The following is a 22114-nucleotide window of genomic DNA, read 5'->3' on the forward strand; positions in this document are numbered from 1 at the left end:
ACGTCTCAGCAAAGAGGAGATCTAAAACCCATTGACTCCAGGGAAGTTTCATCAAGACTGAAAAATTAATAATTGTCTTGTTTTGTTTCTCTTTCTCTTCCTGTTTTTGCAAATAACAAGTTACTCTGTTCTGACCACAAGATGACGTCTTTCTGTCTGCAGCAAAGATGCCCCTTTATGTTTAAAGGTCTGTTGTGGTACTTGTGGAATTAATAATTATGCTAATAGCAATACTTTTTTTGTTGTTGTAGATGTTTGGATGTCTGTAAAAACCACTGGGAAGTGAACTGATCCCTCTTTTTAAGCCAAAGTGTGTTTCTTATTGTAACCTTTTAATAAGAAGGCGCCTACTGATAAGACTTTCTTAGAAATTGGACAGTACAAATAATAAACATGTATTATGTAAGAATGATATAAAATACATATAAATTTTATACATGGACGTGATAAGAATTTTTGAATCTGTAAAATATCTGAAAAATGCTTTTAAAAAGTGCAATTCTACTCAGTGAATAATCATGTTAAAATGATCTCTTCCTTTTAAATGGCTCTGATCCAAAAGTGTATTCAGGCTCATAAATACTGATTTTTAGCAAACAAAACAAGGTTTTTTTCTTCTGAATGAATGAATCAAAGTGGTTATGAGGGGATCTTTAAAATACATTTCCTAGTATAAAATCTTGCATCTCAATTGTTTACGAGGTCAGTTTGCACTTCAAAAAGCATTTCAGAAAGCTTTTAAAATGTGCGCTGTGTGTGTTATACAAGTTCAAAACAGTCGTAGGTATACCTACCAAGTCCAGCCACTTACAAAGGTATGTTTTTTAATTTTTCTAGCCACTCAGCAGATACCCACCTTTGATCAATGACATCTCCTTTTGGCTGCCTTCTGAGACATACTCTAAGAATGATTTCTATGATTTGGCTCGAACCGTTGGTGGAGACCTGATAGAAAAGGTTGTCCTAGTGGATGAATTTACCCATCCAGAGTAAGTAAAACTATTAACACATTTTTTGTGTGGTCAGAATATAAATATTTTATGAATATTTTCATTCTGTACACCAAGAAATTATTGATTCTTACAGCATTTGCACATTTCATTTTTTAGCTCCAAAGCATTTTTACAACGCTTTCAAGAATAAATATTTTTGCTTAAAAACATTATCTTATATTTCAGTTTTGTACTAGTACTGAGCTTCTGGTATTCAGACCGCAACCCGAATGTGTTGTGCTCAGTTAATCACAGCAGCAGTGAACTACCTTCCTCAATACATCTGCCAGTGTGTGACACTCTTATCCATAACTTGTCTGATACTCTAGTCCTGCTTTTCACTGGGTGACTGGTGTTTGTCTCCCTGTTCTCTTCCTTTCTTTTTCTAGTCCTGATTCACTAGTAGACCTTTACTATAAATGTCAGGGCTCATAATGATTTGTTGCAGAATACTATTGTTGGTGTTCAACAGGGAGAAAAAAACATACTTTGTTCCTTTGTTTCTGACACTTATTTACGCTGTTGATCAGTCTCTCAGGCTTCAGAATACCTTCTTATGGATATAGCAGCACTGACACAACCATTGGGTGCACAGGTTACTTGTCCAACTGATACTATCAGTTGTCTCAAAAACTGACAAGTATCAGCTATTACATATGCACTGTTTATCAATTTGCTGTTTCCAAATCAAGAAGTAAATATGCTGCTGGCTACCCAACTTTCGAAAATTGGGGTTTAAAATAATTTCTTTTCTTGAAGACTTTTTTGGTGCTGTAGAAAGGCAGGTAGTAAACCTAACTGCAGTGTTTTTTGAAGATGATAGGAAAATACTTCGTGTTGTGCCCCAACACCTATAGTGTGGTTTTTTTTTTTTTCTTTCTACCTCCAGGTATTTGACCCTATTGTTCTTTTGAATTTGATGTGTGTTGCAGACCGGATGGATAGATTATTCTATAGCCTAGTTTTCATGGTGTTCAGTGGATTAATATTTATTTGTGGGGTTTTTTTTTTCCTTCTTACCCTTTTTGTGTGGTGTTATATGAGACTGTTTCTGCTGTGTGAAGAAACAGAAATGCCAATGGAATTTGTGTGGGCATCTGAAAGCTTTGAGTCATTAATTCTTGAGTGGTCCTCACATGGAAATCTTGCGAAAGGATCTTAACCCTATACTCAAAACAGTGTGTCGAGCAGACAAATATAGGCTAGGATAAGATAATGAGTACTATTCATTGTAAAGAACAATAAGACTGTATCTTACAGAGAAATTCAAAAGCAAGTTTGTTGCGGGTATGCATAACTTGTTGTCACTTGGACTGCACCATAGTATCATTTAGCACTGCTAAAAATATATTTAATTGTCTTCTATCATGATGGTTCCGATACAGTACAATCAACATTTGTAAAAATTGGGATGTTAGACCCATTTTTGCAACTGGTCATTTCCATTCATTCATGCTGAATGTTTATTGTCTGTATAGCACTTCTGTGTTCATTGCCACTTTTTGTCTACAATCTTCCTGGTGATACCAAACATGCGATCATCTTTCTTGTTACATCATCTCTTGGGGGAAAATCCTTTGTGTAATGTAAGCAGCTCTTCCAAGGCTGAAGGTTTGGAGAAATCTTGTTCCCTGCTCCCTCAAACAGAGGCAGTATTACTCTGTGATTACTCTTGCAGCTCACTGGAGGAATCCACGTACACTGGGAGGGCCTCGCCAGCAGCTCTGCATCAGTCACAGCTCAGCTCATGGGCCATGCTTCTCTTCTTTACTGAGAATATTATCTTCCATACTAGTAGCGTGGTGAGGTAGGGACAGGACTCACTACTCTGGATTTCTACTACATGTGTTTTCTCCTTTGATATGCTTTGACACATCCTGAACATATAGCAGGGGTGACAGTTGTTCAGTACAAGATCATTTCTTCCTCTGCAAGGAATACACCTCTGGTTCCCTCTGTGACTTCTGCAAATAGATGGGAAGGATGACTGCTCGCTGAGAATTGTCACACAGATTTAGGACTTTCCTAGTATTGTCCTTTAAAGCCATTAAACCCTCACTCAGCAGACATCCATAGTGTTTTGACACTACAAGGAGGAAACATTTCCCACCTTCATGTTTGAAGAATTTGGGTGGTGACACTAATGGATTGTTGGTAGTGATGTTGTAGTCCTCTTAGTTTGTTCAACTGCAACAACAATAAAAGAAACCTTTTAAAATGCCCCATTAAAAAACAGTAATTCCAAGGACATTTTCTACCTCATTAAAAAAAGAATTATAGATAAGGACCATAACATAATGGTTACTTTGCTCTTTCTTCTTAGAACAGGGTGTGTGCAGATATGTAACTTTTGCGGACCGATGACATAAGCCATGTAAGTCATTTTGTCTGTCTCTAAAGCCTTTGGAAGACTGACTCTTTGAAAAGAGTGTTCTGCTTAGTCTTAATTCCAAGATAATTGCCTTGTTACAGGGACGATATAGTGGCTTCTTTAATTCAGTGTTGCAGAAAAGCCTCTGGGCACAGAAATTAACGTAAGAGATCCTCAGTGTTGCTATGGATCTGTATGTTACAGATCTAGATGCTTGTAATCATTATCTTGAATTTGTAGTGATTCTGGTGTGGAGGATGGGAGAAAAGTGTATAGGATAGGGAAGCCTGCAGTGCTGCTGTCTTGAAAGTTAGTTACTTACAAGCAGCTTAATAAGTTCATGCTTGTAGTTAATCACTTCTGGAATTTAAAATTCAGACTTTTTTCATCCTTTATAAATACCAGTTTCATGAGGAATTAGGACATTTGGCAGTCTTATTTTCCTTCTTAAACTACCTTTCTTAGTTATAGGACTATAAAGATTGGAAAACAGAAAATGCTATACAAATAAAACTAATTTAGAACACAGAAAGAGGTCTTTTAATTAAGATCCTTTATAGAGGCTGTCTGTGTGACACTGTGTAGTTACCTTACAGACTTTTCTGTGGTTCAGAAACCTTTCAAGGTTCCACTGGGCTTTGGACTGATAAGCACGCTCCAGTACATTGTAATTATGGTGTGTATTAGCAGTGAAAATGTATTCCTCTACAGGGAAAAGGAAAGGGGGGGGGGGAGGGGGGAGGGGGGGGGGAAGCATGAGACAAGTAATTGTTTAAACAAGTAAGAGATGTCTGGGAGAAAAGTAAATCTTGATTATCCACTTCATAAGGTGATAATGTTGAGACATCTTCCAGGAAAGCATAGGCAATTAAAAGATCAGCAGGAAGGAATCTCATTGCTGAAAAGCACAAATTTAGGAGAATGCCAAGTTACTGTGCTAGGGTAACTAAGAACCATTCCAGACTAAATGCATCTAAGTAAACTTAACTGAACAAGACACAGCATTGAGGTAAACTGAGTAATGTGCAATGTGTGAAGAAGGCTTTCCAGAAAATAAACTTTTTAGTTCAGTTTACTCTGCAAAAATTTGATTATCTTTTCCTTACAGCTGAAACTAATTGTAATGGATGCCAGCCTAGTGGGGCTAGATAAATTGTAAAATGTTTCAAGCAGAAAGTTGTTTCATACTGCAGTCACGTGTTACTTTGAGGTGGAGAAATAAGCATTCCCTATTAGAAAATAATGTACGAGCAGTAGTTAGGACATGTAGACATTTCTGTATTTACCTCTCTTGAATTTTGTCATTCTTCTAAATTCCTGTTCACCAGTGCAACAGGTAGACCTCACAGAGCAAAGAAATCCATGTGCTCTGTTCCAAGGAGAGAACTGAGTTTTAGTAACTAAGTCCAGGTAGGTAGCTTTTGCAAAAAGTGATTCTGGAAACCAGGATAACTGTAGGGATGCTCAGCAAGAGTCCTCTGATCCACAAGAACTTCCTCCCTTTGCTTTCATCCCAGCAATTCCAAACAGGTCCACCTGCCCCAAATGCTCCTTTTGAGTCAAAAGTGTCGAACTAAAAGGAGCACATGGACTTTTCAGGTGTCTGCAATCCCCACACACCTCTCCACGTTACAGATGTGTGTCTGCACAAGGTATCACGTGAGAGGAGACGGCCTGTGGATCTCAGCTGCCAAACAGCACTTGGGACCCTAGGCAGCTGCTCAGGGGGTTTAGATTCACAGTCAGACTGGGAAATCTCGGAACAGGGGATCCTTGAACGAGAGAGGAGCATCACCTGTGTGAGATATGGCTCGAGTTCAGAACATGCATCTGGGAGAGGGAGCGAGTAGTACATGAGACTGAACAGGTCAGCGGATAATCTTGTCAGCTGTTGATACCTTCCCATCGCCCATAGTGTAAAAGGCCATCACAGACCTGCACAACCGAATGTGGATGGGAAAATAAGGCCCACTGTCACCTTTTTAGGTGATTTTTAGGATATTCTTGGAATCTAAATGTTGTATCAGGCTTGTCCTGATAACACAGTCAGGGTGTAACTTCATCCAAGATGAATAATGCAAAACATGGCTGTAACACACCTGTTATTCAGGCATATAAAGAATAAATCAGCAGATAGGAAGAAAAAGTTGTGGCTTTGCTGAAATGCCAAGGAAACTGAGTGAAACTGTGGCAGTTATGGCAAGGACAGGAGCAGGGTATCTGTAAGGCAAGCAGAATAGAGAAGAAATGTCCCTTTGCAGCGAGCAAAATGTTTTCAACAGTCCATCGTGTGGCTTTAAGCTCTCCTTTGCTTGATGCATTAGCTGCAAACATTTAGATTTTCATACATTTGGTTTGTGGAACATACTTTCCTGTACATGGTCTGTAAAATCGGTTCACTGTGCCTTGCCTTGAGTTGTCGTATGCTGTGTGAGCCGTGTGACCAGCCACCGGAAGGCCGCGGCACTCTTTCTGCTACCTGACTGAATTATTTCTTTCAAATCCTTGGAGATCTTTAAGGACCTTTAAGCATTGCTGTGCAAATACACGGTGAGTGAGGATTTGTGGCTGACATTTTTCCCTTTGGAACATTCTAGTGAACAAACATTTGCAAAAACAAAGAGAATATTTTGGACTGTATTGATACTGAAGGGAGAAAAGAAAGTCAGGGGTTTTTTTTCTTTCCTTTTTGCAATGGCTGTTGTACCCTCCATATCTTGAAGTTCAGGCCTTCTACTACTTAGCCTGTCTAAGCTGTCTAATCAATATGAATAACCTTCAGAAATTAAATCAGAAAGTAATCTCCTCTTCAGTGGTCAAGACTTCTTCAGTTTCAGAACGGAAACAGGTTTCACAGCGAAAAAGAAAGGCTGGCTGAATAGCAGTCGAAAGGTAGAAAGGTCTCTGCCCACTACAAATAAACCAAATCAAAACTGCTGCCATGCAGGGAATCCCAGTAAGAGCAGTCTCTCGCATTTCTGAGACATTCAGGTAAGTATTGCAACCGCACACACGTGGAATTCCAGGGATGGTAATGAAAGCGTACCTGTCCAAAGTAATAGAGGAAATACTGGCTAATCACACATGGTAGAATATGTGGTAGAAGTGGCAGAATACGTTTTTGACCTGAGTTGTCCCCAGTGAAGAAGACAGACAGAGAGAAGAGTCCAGGGGTGAGTACCTGTCCCCTACAATGTAGCACCACAAAGAGAATCCAGAAATGCTGAGGCTGCTTATCTTTGCTCTGGGTAAGCCCTGCAAATGTTTTTTTCAGCATGCCGTGTCTCTTCTCCTAGGTACCTTGCATCATCCTGTCAGGTGTGATGGCCTCACCTCCTCATTCTGAAAAAGTATCTTCTGCATTTTGCAGAGTTTTCCTACTGGTCTGGGACCTGATTTTTTAAAGTTTGATACTAAAATTTCCTTTTTGTTAGAAAGCGAAGGGAAGGAAGGAAGAAAGGAAGGATATGACTCCACATCTTCCTTTGTGAGGAAGATACGTAGGTAGGCTGAAAAAAGTATACAAAACTGTAATCAAGAAATGCACTGTGTCCTCAGTGGTACTTAAGAGGTAAATTTTTAATCAGAACAACTGAAAATACCCTGAAAAGGCAGTGTGGAGACAGCAAAGGGGAAAAAATTGATTTGCTGCATTTTGACGGCTACACTGTTAAAAATAGAAGTGGGGAGTAGGTAAGAAAGGATTTATTCTTGTGTTTGAGTGAATTACTTGCACGCTTCTGGGGTGATATCTGCACATTTGTAACAGTCTGTTAAGGGAAAGGAGAGGAAATGTATTGGCTGCTGTGAAGGAGGAAGGTAGGTGCACTGTGGCACCATCTTTAGAGGCTTTGGGAGTACTCAGATGACCTGTGTCTATTCTTTTCCAAATAGTAAAAGGAACAGGTCTGACACTGAAGAGTCAGATCCTATTGACTGCTGTGTTTTGTCAATACACACCCCTAGCTCCTTGTTAGTGTATAGAAAAAACAATGTAATAACATCATTTTCCTTTTCCTTTTTATTGCCAGATTTGTTGCACTTTTCCTTATCTAGATGGATATCAAATCAAATACTTTTAGGTCTGGTTATTTATTGAAGCTGGCTTGGTTTTGTCTTGCTTCTAGAACAGGTGAATTAAGCAGAATAATTCTGAAGCACTGCTTGCTGCTAGTATTACGCAAATTAAAACAATCAGTTCAGTTCCTGAACACCTTGTTGTTGACAATTTGCTGAGGGATTCTTTGAGATTACCTTTAACTGCTGAACTGGCAAAGTCCCAGCAGCAGCTTCTCTGCAGAAAAAACAACCCAGAAGCTGCTTTTGACAGTAGCTAGCAGAGGATTGGTTTCTTATCAATGAACTGTGTTCTCCAGCTCTGGATTTTTTTTCTCTCATTTGGTCAAATGAGTGTAAGACTAATATTTTTGCAATAGATTAACTGTTTATGGGAGGCTCTGGATACTGGTTGACTTCTGAGCCTTTCTTTAGTTGTCATAGTAGAGCATGACTATATAAGTGGCTAGTTAAGGCACTACAGTAGTACCCCCGGTCCTTCTTCTCTTTTCCCTCTCTTGTCCCACCCAGGTGCAGTGCCACCTGTTTTCTCTCATGAATGAGAACCTTTTTTGTCATTTCTTTTGCCTTCTGGGCTTCAGCTTAGAAAACATACCTATCATAGACATTGCATACATGTGAGTCCATTTCACTCCTGGTGTGTGTGTCAGGCATTCCCTTGTGCCCCAGACCAACCCGACAGCCAGTGGTATTTGCTTGATTCACAGTCAGAGTGGCCCCAACTACTCTTTGGCTTCTTCCTCTTCCCTGCCCTTTCTCCTTTGAAAAGCAGCTGTATAGAAATCGCAGCTCCATTCTCATAGCAGCTCCCGCTTAGAGGTGGTCAGAGACTTTCTGACCAAATTCATTTAAAGACTGGGCTGCCCAGAGAGAGATGCTTTATGAAGACGTATGGGTTCTGGTCATGTCCAACCAGAGCCTGGACAATCTGCCACCTGAGGGCTGAGTTGGTGAGGTTTTCATCCTGGCTGCTTAGAGGTTTAAAGGAGGCCGGACTTGGGCTCCGTGTCTGTAACTACAAGGTAACACTGCCGTGCTGATTGCTACATGGCTCCAGGGTGTCTTGCACTTCCCACTTTCTAGCAATCTTGATGCCCTTCTGTCCCCCACCAGGACTGAGGCTGTCAGAGTTCTGCTTTCCCAGATATCTTGAGCAGTAGCAGGGGCATTCATGGAGCACAGGGCAGCCATCTGCTAGGGGTTTTTTTGAGGAAATTGAACTGAAAAGCTTTTCATTCCTCTTTTTCCTCCCCAGCAAAAACATTCCAGATTGAAATGAATATAGAGAATTAATTGAGTAAATATGCACATATTTTTGTTTAAAAAAGACTTTTTCAAATATTTTAGAATTCTGAATTTCAACCAGCTCTGTTCCTGCTTCTTTAAAGTACCTACTGTGTGGAGTCAGAGATAGCAAAAATGAGCATGCACTTTTATAGCACAAGCCAGAAAGTATTGTTTGATATGGAAGTAGACCTTTTCAGTGCTATATTTATTATGTATACATGTGTAGGCTTGGAATCTGTCTGCATATTTTTGTTAAGCATCTTCTTCAAAGGTTTTTAAATGCTTGGCCTAGAGCTTTTGAATTCCAGTTTGGATTCAGATACCTAATTCCCTCGGGTTGCTTTGAAAGTCCCCCAAATAGCAGTTCCCTGCCCAAATCTGAGAGTGTCATAAAGAACTACGAGAGGAGAGACAGAGAAGTCTATCCTGTAGAACAATGTGCCCTTGAACTGTTGGGCATCTGCTTATGCTGGGCATTTCTTGCTTCATCTGCCAGAAAGATGGACTTGAAAAATACTAGTAAATGCCTTGACTTTGTTTTACAAAAAAGAAAAAGAAAATCCTTGTTTTATACAATAAAGTGTGAGTTTTGTGACTTACAGCTTTTTACACAGCTTGTGACTGCCAGTTCAGACCTCTGATGCCAGTGTTTACTTGAAGACCATCTGGTGGGTAAAAAAGAAAAGAATAATCAACTGATCAGGAAAGACAGACTCTACCTTCCCTCCTCTCCTCAGTGTTCAGACAGGCACCATCCAAATAGCTGTTCTTAATGGCTCGCTATTGAAGTCTGAGGTTTCCTGCAAACCACTGTATTCAAATCAATTGTGGGGCAGACAGTGTTCTTCTGTACCATCCCTGGCTCTTCAGAGACTTCACGGAGAAAATCGTCTTCACTAACTGAAAATAATTTACTATTAATGAGCTTCGGTAGGAGTCCCATTATTCTTCTTTGGTGGAAGGCTGGTGGCTAACACGCAGGCTTGTGGGAGGATTGGTATTCAAGAAAGGAAAAAGATGAAGTAACCACAGGTTCCCATTAGAGGGCAGGGGGAAAACACAGCCCTGAAGTGTGATGTATCACCAGTGATATTCCATAGGAAATGTAATCACCCTTCATGGGTAATGAGAAGAGAGGAAAACTTAAGTACGTGAGCCACACAGAAGACAAATGTCAACTCCCTTATGTATTCAGGCGGATACAGAAGATAGCCTTGCTGTATAGAAAAGGGATAGCTGGAGTCACAATGAATCTTTCTAAGAGGCTGCTCAGCTGAAGAGCTTAACCTTTCTTCATCATGTCAACCTGGAGTCAGCCATTCACCACCAGTTCTCAGATGCAGCCCAGAAATCTTTGCCACAATTCCCAAAGCACTTCACAGGAGGCGTCACAGGAATTAGCACAGTGATATATTGACAAGCAGTGGGCTCATGAAAAATGGCTAAAGGAGTCAGCTGCCACAGGATGCACAGGAGGATACCAGTAGGCTTGTGAGTGCTTCTGAGTTCAGAGAAATCCTAGTGAATCGCTGTCCTTGTAGACCAGAGGTTGAGACTACTTCTGTGCAAAGCTGTTTTTCATAGTGCGTAATTGTGAGCATATTACAGTTTGAGAAGCATTGCAATGGCTGTGAATACATCAGAGATAGAGTGAAAGCTTTTGTAATCACATTTGTTAGATGATAAATACTGTGTTCTCTGAAGAGCTTGAAATCAGTTTAATCTTGCAGTGTCTTTTGAAAGTGCTCTACTCAGCAGCTAGGATGGGGGAAGAATTCACTACGTGTAAGAGGCGAAGAGTCCTTCTTTCACCTGGTGCTTTGTCCCTCTCTTTCTACTTCATATTGAAAGGGTTTTCTCTGCCTAAGCCATTGCTCTGTCTCTGCCTGCCGCTGCCTGGGATGCTTATCACTCTGCTTGGCTTGAGGGTAGGATGCAATACCCCTCCCCTCTTTTCTTGGTCTCTACCCCTGCCCCATCCATTCTCCCACAATAACACCGTAGCTGGCCATCCTACCCCAGTAGGCTAGGAAGTCAAGGTGGACCAGTCCTGTCAAGGCCACCAGTGATGGATGCCCGTGCTGCAGGCTGGGAATCCCTGCAAGAGAATATGGGTGAGGGAGGGAGATGTGTTTTGGCTAGGTCTCAGATCTGTGCCTGAAACTAGTTTTTCTTTAAAACAATAGACACATCCTTCATATAACTTTTGTCCCACTCCTCCTTAATCAGCTTTTAAATGAACTTTAGCATGAAATTATGGTATGTTTGTTTTCTGTAGTGTCCTAGCAGTGTGAAGAAGCAACACGTCTGTAGTGGATCCTAAGTTTCTCTCAAATTCTCTTGAATTCTTGAACGGAGATCTGCATGGGAAGGTAGAGATGGTGCCATTTGCTTATCTCTTACAAGGCTCTTTCTAGCTACAGAAAGTGTCCACAGTACTGAGACAGCCACACCAAGCATTTCTTAGGATGATGATGGACATCGCTGTCTCCTCTGTGTGTTGAGAATTGCATGTGTGCGGTGCCTGCACATGTTTGCACTCATCTCTTGATAAGGCCTTCACAGAACTGTGTTGAGGCTGGTAATACAGTGGCCAGACCCCTAATTCTTAGGCTAGATTCAGCCAAACATACATCCTGTAAAGCTGCCAAGATGGGAGATGAGAGGAAAAAGTCTTTATATGCCCCTCTTCACTTCCTAGTATTACTGCACAGAAGAGAGATGGTTTTAGCACTAAATAATTAATCCTGCTCTTTATATTTTATGGATCCAGAACACATTTTTGTTGGAGAAAAAACCGCTATAGCTAGGAAGGATTTCTTGAAGCTGAGTCAAAGCATTAAGCAGCTCAAAGGTTATTTATCTCCATGCTGGAAAATGTCAACATTTAGGCTGAGGAAACAAGGTTTTCCTTAATTTCAGAACAAACAAATGTCAGCATTCCTGAAACAGATCACAGTATCTTCCCACTTTTGTTTTGTGCTTGATGGATATCTTATTTTAACCTACCAGTTAACTTTAATTCGTTTAAGAAAATTGTTGCCAAGTTCTATCAAGTGATAAGCGTCCTCGTCTCTGGGTAAACTGAGTAGAAATTCATGGGACTGTGCAACGCATAAGATCTGTATACTATAGAGATGGACCTGAGCTGCAAAACTTACATCTGGATGGTGACTCCTCCGGAATTCAGGTTTCTGTCCTGCTTCTCTCAAACACTGTCTGGTAACATTAATATTAACACTAACACCATGCAACTGATCTATTATTTTTCAGGCATCATGGAGAAATGCAAGGGAAGGGTGCCTCTTAAAAATTATTCTGAGGATGAAGAAAAGATTTATGTATCTTCATGCCTATGTATCTTATAGTATCTTCATGCCTATTAGTACACATGTGGGACAGATGGATAGTAAGGAAATGAATGACTGTTCATACTTATAACATTTGAATAGTTTGCGTTCATACTTTGTGGATGAACACCAGAAAGGAGGTAGATGAAGACTAATTTAATGTAGTTCTTATGGGTTTTTTTATTACCTTTATATATGAAGTTTCATGGTTCTCAGCTGAGATACTGCCACCCTCATGCCGTGGACCAGCGAAACAGAGGAGGCCAAAGTATGAAGTGACACATCTGACAAGCCACAATGGAAATTTAACAGTTTAGGTCAGAACGTTGCCTTCAGTTGTGTTGGGTAGATGGGATGTGTATTGAGCAAGTGAAAATCAACTAGGATGGTGCAGCAGATTCAAGTTTTTCTTGAAGTAAATGACTAGGCTCAATTATGCAAAGCCAAGTGTTTAACTGTGGGTTGTGTCACTTAGGCAGACATTTTTCTTAGTGTCTGCTAATGCAGATATTCCTAGGTTTGGCTTTATAAAATGAGTCCTTATTTTCAGAGCTTCTGAGTGTTAGCAGCTCCCACTAAAATCACTGGATACTGTGGGAGCACTAAACCTTTCAAAACCACGCCCTTGCTGACATTCATAGAGTATCCAAAAAACCAAAATGCCCACAATTTAATGGGACACTATGAAAAATCAACCTTCACATCTTTTGTGGGTTTTTACCTATTTTTGATCATAATGCTAATTCTCCTGTTCAAAGTGTTTTAAGAGGTGAAGATATGCGAGTATTTCAATACGCAGCTTTTGGAGGAGGATGGTACTCTGATGTGAGGAGAGAAAGGGTCATTGAACGTAATGTAATTTCATTTGAATAAAGGGAAGACAATACATGAGAGGTGTTTAAAAAAATTGAAGGTGATGAAAGAAACCAGTAGGACCATCTTTCTCCATTGTATTAGTCCAAGAGGAAACATTCAAAAAGCTAACTAAAATGTGCATCACAGTGTGTATTAAGTCTGCAGTACTGGATATCTTTCAGGCAAATAAACCTCTATGGTTACACAAAAATCGCAAAGGCTGTCAATTCTTGTGCTCCAGAACATAAGTGACATCTGCCTGCGGTCATGATGAAATCCCAGTATGAATTACGGACCTGCAGTATTTATAAAATCGCTGTTGTATTTCATACAGCCCTGAAACATCTGTTACTAGACAATTCTATCAGCAGAATACTATATTAAATGATGTCGTCTTATACCTTAGTATGGCAATATCTATTTTCTGTATGTTTAAATATATAGAATATCTATATGATCTCAAACTTCCCTTTTTATACAGTAGTTTCCTCAGTGGACCTCAGTGGGTCCTTTTGGGCTTTTATAGTCCATTTTCTAAATAGAAATTGCAGTTATATACCAGTTGTGAAACTGAATATTAACCTAGTAGATCATAATAATAGCCACTGTAGGCCACCAAGTTGAATGTGTGTTTACGCAATTCTGAAGTGGTAGATGTTTAACATTACAAATTCAAGGTCTTCTACTCTCCTGATTACTAACCCAGTTCCTTGTGTTGACTTTGAAGTAAATCCACTTTCAGCTCAGTGGAGAATATTTTAGGGATAAGTTTCTAAGTTTGTTTGGTCCAAGTAAATTAATGTGCTTCACTAATGTATAATTGTGCTAGTTTTATATACGTTGCGAATCTACTGGATTTGAAATTTGCTTGGAACCCATGCTTATTTTCTCTTTAATTTTCCCTCTATCACATGAGGTCAATTCCATCATACACAATGTATTATCTCTCTGGAGAAAAGAACATTTCTGTGTACTAGAGGGAGAACTATCAACCTAGGCAAATACAGAATGGAAAATTGATATATAACATGGATTCAATACCTGCTTTAAAGTTATGTTCTGTATAATTAATATTTCTTCCCCTATTCACTCTTTTTTTCCCCCTACATTCAATTTCAAGATCTATTCTCTTTCTGTTGTTTTCCTCATCTGTAATCCTTGTAGCAGCACACAGAAAGCAGGATGTAAGATGGTTGATTTCTAGCTGAAGCAACAATGTCCATATGTGGAAGAAGTTAAAGCAAACAGGTTCTCCCGTTACTAATGGTATTAATTTTTTAAAGGCCCAAAAACCCAAATGATCCTATCCACTAATGCAAGCTAGCTGAAGCCTCAGGATGATTCAGGGCCTCAGAGTGGTTGTCCACTGCCTTTCAACTTGGAGTTTTGTTTTTTAGTATGGCAGTGTGTTCACAGAGTGAAATTTCTTGCATTAAAAGCAGTATTTCTGCTGCTATTGAGTTCTGCTTGGAGCCTTGGGCAAAACGGGAATGAAAGCTGAAGGAAAGCAAAGGTGGAAAAAAGACACAGGGAAAAAGCACTGTAACTAAAAAAGACCAATATCTTCAAACATGACTGATGACTTTTCTGGGTAACTGAATTAAGAAGCTTTAAAGGGCCATGATTTTCAGAAGTTGATGTTTAGCACTTCTGAAAATGAGACCAAAAAAGAATTCACCAAACACCTGTATCTTTTGAAAATCTTGACTGAAAGTTTGAAAAACGTGCATATGAGAAATAACTGCAACCACAATTCATGCACATTATTTTTGCTAAGTAATTAGACTTCTGAATGTGTTCAGGTGCCACCTCTGTCCCTGCAGAGCTGCTGCCTACCCAGGTATTCCCTGTTCTGTGCTTCATTCCTCTCTTCAGTGGAGGAACTTGCAGCAGGTGAGCAGTCTTGTCAAGCGGCACGCTACACACGCTACCTCAGAGGGGATAAATCTTGGTCCTTAAATCGGGAATTCTGCTATGGATTTCAGTGTGACAGTACTTTACTCCAGAAACCTGAAGGTTTCTGGGGCTGGAGATTGTAGCAGTTTGAAGTTAACGTGTTAGTCTCTGACTCTCTTATTCTTTTATTTATTGATTATTTTTGGCAGGAATCCTATTTATAAAATAGATCTGCTTTGACTTGTAAATTCAAACTAATTGGACTTATTCTTTAATCCTGTTACGGAGAATATCTACTGTTTGCTTGTCATTTTCATTGTAATTAGGAATAAAAAGAAACATCCACAGGAAAAGAATATATATGCACGTATTCTGTGACAACCAAGTAGCCAAAGCTGTTGTAAGTTTGATGGGCAAGAGCTAAAATCTGTGACTGCTCAGAGTATCAAATGGAGGAAATGCTGTGAAATAGTTCTGAAGAACACTTGTTTGTTGACCCCAGCTATGTTTGCATAGTGTACTGCCAACAGAGTGCAGCAGCACCATGGAGAGATGGTGCAGTCGTGACTATTAGTTTTAATTGAAGAATTTTGCCAAGAAAGGTTGGACCAGATGATCCTTGGGGTCCCTTCCAACCTGGTATTCTATGATTCTATGAATTTTGTCCTTAACTCAAAGCTTACATGTAATTTATTAAGGTCATTAAAGAACTTACTTGATGCGTAGGTCAGGCATACACTGAAGTGTAATGGCTTGCAAAGCACAACAGTAGAAAGAAAAATACCATACAGGCAGGAAAAAGCTGTGTCTCTTACAATCTATAATACACAATTTAAATTAAAAAGTCCTGTGTAACCTGTCATCCATGGTAAGTTACTATTACAGTGTATTAGTTTGTCCCAACACATTCCACTAGTTCCACATGAACAGATCATTCCGGTGCTGGAAAACACGATTACTAAAATAAGTAAACTTGAAAATAAAATCTGCTGTCAGCAAGACACCTTTAAGTGGTAGTGGAAAAGATTATAATACATTTGGAGCACTTAACTGCACTTTCTTCACAATCAGGGTTGGCACAAGATGAGCCTACTGAGTGTCATCCCAAAAAGTTCTTTTTTTTGAAAATGCACTTTGAAATTCTCAGCAATTCATTTTTTTTCCTGCTTATAATGGGGGAATTTCCATGTTGGAGGAAGTGGTAATATTAGTTGTCAAAGAAGCGTTCTTCTTTGAGCGGCACTGAAACTCCCTACTGTTCTCAGTGAAGCTGGGAGCGTGACAGGTGCAAAATCAGGACCTCAGAGCTCCATCCAAAGCCCACTGAAGTCAGTAGAAACCATCTCATTGACTTAAGTGGCATTAGGATCAGGCCCTGTGTGTTTCCTTTGCTCATTAAAACCCAATCTGTCAACAGAGAACAGAGAGTCATTTCTCTTCCGGGAACCTGGACTTTATTGCCAGTGAATTCAGTTCTCCATTAAGAAATACGATGACTGATGTTAGAAATACTCTTGTTATTCAGGAGGGACATGCTGATATTTGCTCAGTAGGGTAAAGTGGTAGTTAATAATGAGATTTGCATTACAGTTGCATTCAGAAGTCCTTCCAGTTTTCTGGTATTTTGGAGCTACAGAAGGCACCGAGATGTTGTAGCAATATACTTGCACTCTGCTTAGCCACATTTGTATGCGCTGTGAAAACTGGTCACCTCTGACTGAAACATCAATCATCCCTAACTTTATTAAGGACAAATAAAAATACAGATTCATTATCAAATTTTCTCATAATATAGCACCAGACCAACCAGGTATAGAACATAAAAGAGCAACTAAGACTGTAACTAAGAATGTTTTTTTTCCTAGATATGACAATGTCAACTCTTGCAAGCCTGCAGCTAGGCAGGAAGGGAGGAGGTAGCTAGCCATTGCTGACTGACTTTGCCAAGCCAAACTTTCACTTTGTATTGCAATCATGCCTGATTTGTCTGGCTAGGAAACAGGTTCCTTCATCATGTTGTTTGGTTTATTGTTTGCCATTGACAGGCATTTAGGGGTGCTGACAGGGCTATCGGCATTTCCATTACTGAAGGATACCCTCTTTACAAAGAATCTTACTACCTTTAGGAGAGCCTGTCTTAAAAAGGAATATATCTGCTTTGGAAGAGGCTCTGTGAGTTTGCTTATATAGTGTCACAAAGATGTGATCAAGCTGTACTGTTCTTTGTTTTGTTCTTATCTACAGTCTGTTCCTGGGTCTCAAAAAAATAACAAGATTAATAACTTTTACATGAAATTAAAGATGTAATGAGAGAGTGGAAAATAAACTCTCAGAAGACTAAAGAGTAAGGACTAGTTTGCTGAAGTATTAGGAAGGGCTGTAAGTGACATTACAAAAAGTTTACCTTAATTGCAGAAGTTTGACTTTTCTAATCAAGGCTGCTTGATAACAGCCCAAACATGCCTTAAAGGATATTGCATATCCTTTCAGATGTAAAATCTGGCATGCACCTAGTACCTGCTGCCACTGAACAGTTCTGGTAGCAGAACAGCCCTGGAAACACCGGGAGTGCTGGAGTAATACGAGGAATGTCCCTCTAGCTGGGTGTCACGTAGCCAGCAGTAGCAAGTCTAGGATGCTACAGAGGGTGGTGTATGAAACCCTTCCCTAAACTGTTAGGAAATGATATCTCCGTTACAGAATGTCTCCCTAATCTCTGTCTGCTAGTGATTGCTTATAGTGGAACTGCAGGGATTATTTGTATACGTATCCAATTGCAGTTTAATCCTCTTGATTCTTGGCATCACTAGTATTTTGTGGCAAGGGGTTCACAGGTTATCCATCCAGTGTTTTTAAAACGAAGTATCAATTTGAAATGTGATTTAGTTCTGTTTGACTTTGTATTAGGAGGGCAAGTAAAAAATACTTCCTAATTAACTTTCACTATATTGTGTTATTTATTCAGTCCTGTTGTTATCTTTCAATAAACAGCCCCGATCTTGTCAGTCATTCCTAATTCAGTTGTCTTTCTTTGACTAATAACTATAGCTGCCTGACTCTAGGACCCTTTATTACCTCCATATATTTTTTAGATGTGGAGATCAGAGTGAGCCTGTATACGAGGTGAGCACATGAAATTGACTTTTATGCTAGCATTATAATATTTTAAGTGTTTTGGTTTTCTTGTTCCTTTGGGAAGTTTCTAGCTTTTGTTTACCATGTTAGTGCTGAGCAAATTTGTTGATCTTTTGGGGGATGGTGTGATGGGTTTTCCTGCAATGAACTCTCTATTATGTTGCTGGATTTTATTTCTACCTATTTTTTCAGCAGTAAATTTTGTAATGTGGTTATTTACCCTGTCTTTCTTACCAGTGTTTCTTGTGTACTCTTAGTCAAAGGATAGACAAGATGTTGGGATCAGGAGATGGGAAGAAAAGATAAAGCCACCATTCATCTTGGGTAGTGTTGCCTCAAGTGTTTTTTCATTTATAGTCAACAAAAAATTTGGGTTATACTTTGAATGCTCAATTGTGTGCTTTTTTTCTTTCACACTTTGTTTCTGTGTGTGTAGACGTAAGATCATACGGTTTTTTACTCTGGTCATTTCAGTGGTCTGTGGGCAACAGGCTGAGAAGCACTTTCTAAGTCCTACACGGAACTGGTAGCAAAGCCGTAATAAAATATATTTGCCTTTTTAAGAAAAATTCCTGCCACCTCCTTAAGGCAACCTAAGACCTTTCATTCCAGCGCTCCCTGGGCTCAGCCTGGCTCCTCAGTTGCAGTAGTGCCTTTTTAGGTGCCTTTTCCCTGAAATTCCATTGAACTTCTGCTGAGGCACAATGTTTTAACACTACAAAATAGCAACTAATGATAACAGCTCAGTAAAAACTGCCTTTCAGTTACCAAAGCAGTTATTCTACTGGCCTGGGAGCATTAAAGAGTTCAGTACTTTGTGACGCCCTGAGATCAGCCCTTGGTCCCAGTGTTAGCCTGAAGAGTCCATCTCTCCATTGTTTCCAGTAGAGTTTCCAGCAGCTGATCCTCCAGCGCTGCTCCCTGGGCTGTGGTTACAGAACCCATCGAGGAGCAGTCTCTGGTGAGCACTTGTTTTGTTAGCTTTGACTACAGTTTCAACAGAGCAGATGTTTTCAAAGTAAATAAACCAAGTAAATTGTCTGCAAAGCCCAGCCTGTTCAGCTTCAGTTTGCCACTTCATGGGTGTGGATCACACGAGTTCGTACCAAAGTCTCTCTGAAATTACAGTTTCGCAGCCTTTCCTAGCGAGTGGCACAGATACCTGAGAGACCAGAGTCAAGGTTGCAGAGGTGACTAAATAGTTTCTCTTAACTTTTAAGCCATTAGCTCTGTGAGCTAAATGCTGTTCTTTTAATAAGAATTAGAAAATATGCTATTAATTCTGCTCCTGCTTTCTGGAGGGCTTCAGTTTCAGCCACAGTGATGGTTGAGCTCCTACCTTCTGAAAATGTGTGGCCAATTTCTAAGCCTGTAAAGTAGCTCGTCTGAGCAGCAGCTGAATCTAAAATATTCTACTGGCTCTCACAATCCCTAGCAGTGCTGGGACAAGCCCATTTTGGGATGCTTCTTTGTGTTGTGTTTTAAATAGGGGGCATATTCCCTCCTTGCTGAGAATGTTTTTGTGGTTTTTAGGGTTTTCTTCCTCAGCATTGGCATTTGCCTGTTTGTCTGTCTAGCCCCCTTCCCTCCCTCTCCCCCCAGTTTTCATTTTCAGTTATTTTTGTTTATGTTGAACTTCTGCCTGCTCAGCTGCAGCAGGGCTCTGTGTTGGCAGCCCGCCTTGTGTTGTATAATTCTACAACTTCTGCTGCTTAGCAGCATGTTGGAAATCGCTTTGAAATAAATCCATGTTGGACTGAAAGCAGCATCTTTGTTGTTACCCCCTCAGAATAATTTGGTGCTATAATTGGAATTCTCATTTGAAATAAATAAACATAATTTCTGATCTATAGACAGATCTGGATGCATAGTCAGTGAGAGAGAGATGCGTGCATACAGCCCTGTCCCTGGAACAGAGATGCAATTGCAAAGCATGCATGGCACTTCTAGTGCCTTGGGCCAGGTTAGCACTGGAGAGGGAGGGCTGGAGGGCAGCCCCAAATCCCTGCTAGGTCCCCTTGAGACCTGTAAAAGGAATTGTTTACTCCATGCTGCTCTTGATGTGAGTGTGCTGTACGTTTTGTGTTGTTTCTGCTCTCGTCTTTGGAAAGCTGATACCCAGTGGCAAGAATGGGAAGCTGTGGCTCCACCATGCTACTGCCACCTTACCAGTCCTTGGACGGCATGTGGGAAGGGAGATGAAACTGTGGGCTTTCACGCTCCCTTTTGTGTGTAGGCTGAAAGCTGCGCACAGTCTAGGATTTCCATTTCAACAAGGATATGCAGGAAGTTCAGAGAAAATTGATAGGAATAATCAGAGCAAGGGAATGATTGAGAAAACCAATTCTGGTAGAGATGATTTGGTGGATGAATATGACAGAGATCTAGAAAATCGTGGGGGGGTTGGAGAGGATAGGTAGAGAAGGATGGTTTCATGACTTCTAGTACAGAAGGCAGCATGTTTCAAATGAAACTACTAGGAACCAGCTTCACAGCAAGCAGGAACTCTTTGCAGGAGGGTGACATAGATGACAAAAGTTCATGTGGGGAGGCTGGATGAGTTAATGCAGAGGAATATACTGAGACATGAAAAATACATAGAAGCGACATGCATCTCAGGAATGGTTTGTGTTGAAAACGGATTGAGGCCCAGGAGAGTATTAGAGGCTTCTGCTAATACACATGCACATTGACTTGGTCTTTAACTTAAGGTATCCACTTATCAAGATTGTTTAACTGTGTGTCTGGGTTTGTGTGGTGGGGGGATATTTTTTGTTGCAGACAGGACAGGGCTATGTAGACCTTTGGTCTGGCTCAGAACAGCTCTTCATGTGTTCTTGTTCGGTGTAATTCAGTAATTTGAGGTTTTTTTCAGGGCTTTGAAATCTGGGCATTTCTGCTGCAGGTTATTGCCCTTTTTTCCCTGTATCCCCATATTTGCAATCAGTTGTTTGATTTTTAGAAAACAGATCTCCTGAAACCTGATTGCATTAAAACTTGGTGCTGTAAAGGGAGTGTTTAAATCCACTTTGTGCTCCTTTAATTGAGAAGCGCCTAGGACACAGAGACTTAAAATTGCTTCTTCAAGCCAAGAACATGGTTGCTGTTTGTCTGTCACACCAGTAATAGTTCCAAGCGTTTTTGTGAATTCAATCAAGACACAGTCTAGTGCAGCCAGAAAAGCAAGGGGTGAGAAGGTACTGATGAGATAAAAGTGAGGTGGGGAAGACCTGCAGCACAGCTAATTTGCAGTTAGCATCTTCCCACTTCCCTGTTGTCTACCTGTCCTGCAATTCCAAAGGAGACAGAAAGAATTTGGTTTGAAAGGATGCTAAGGATGGCTGTAGAAAGCTGTCAGGGCTACAAACAGACAGAGATGTGTCTGTGGTGCTGGCGGAGGAGGAGCAGGTCATGCCCTGTAAAGCTTCTGTGGAAAGAGTCATTTAGCATAGCTTGGTGGGAACTGGGTAATGGCAGTATGTTTGGAGATTACATTGAGGAGTAAATGATGGATGAACTGCATCGCCCAAAAAATACTGTGTACAGCTGCCATGCCTGTGTTCTCAAGATCAATAGCTGTCGTAACAGTGAGTAGTTGTCCCTACACTGTCCCCTTTTCCTCCCCAACACTTAACTCCCCGTTGCACTCCTGTTGCTCAGTGATGCAGTAGCACCTATGAAAAAAGATGAAATGGCATAGATTGTGTTTTAAACATAACTGGAAATCCGTGGGTTTTTTAAAGGATCACTTTCCATTGCAGTTTTCTTCTAAACATCCAAATGGATTTGTGCATTTCTTGAACATGAGTGAATCCGTGGGTTTTTTCCTCCTGCTTTATCTGACAAAATTCCTCTTTTTCCTTTAAATTATTAATGATTCATATCCCAACATTCCTGAGGAACTGGGGATATTGGTATTGGGACTGGAGAAAAATGGACTCCAGGAAAAAGCTTACTGGCTTCTTCAAGCATTGAGTAAACCTACAGCTTTCAAAATTATAAGACAAACTCTTTTAGAATCGGGTCATTTTTTGTATTGCCTCTTTTTGGCCTGAAAGAGGGGGACTTCAGGGACCTTGCTGAGTTGTTTGTCCTAGAAAGGTGCCCCGGGATCTGTGCCAGACCTTTCTTCCTACAGCAGTCTGCAGAGT

The 22114-nt window shown here is 40.3% G+C and overlaps 1 protein-coding gene across 9 annotated transcripts in view; it reads left to right on the forward strand.

Moving 5' to 3' along the window:
- The window catches only part of FARS2 (phenylalanyl-tRNA synthetase 2, mitochondrial), a 254593-nt gene that overhangs the window by 170520 nt on the left and 61959 nt on the right, over window positions 1–22114 (forward strand). For 8 of the 9 annotated variants that reach the window (XM_076330482.1, XM_076330484.1, XM_076330480.1 and 5 more), the window contains one exon: window positions 838–989. The exons of the other annotated variant lie outside the window; for it this stretch is intronic. In XM_076330482.1, the coding sequence (XP_076186597.1) occupies window positions 838–989 (152 nt within the window). The remainder of the gene's footprint in view (window positions 1–837; window positions 990–22114) is intronic. 9 annotated transcript variants of the gene reach the window in all.

The sequence above is a fragment of the Aptenodytes patagonicus genome, chromosome 2 (assembly GCF_965638725.1).
Source record: "Aptenodytes patagonicus chromosome 2, bAptPat1.pri.cur, whole genome shotgun sequence".
In the NCBI taxonomy this organism is placed as follows: domain Eukaryota; kingdom Metazoa; phylum Chordata; class Aves; order Sphenisciformes; family Spheniscidae; genus Aptenodytes; species Aptenodytes patagonicus.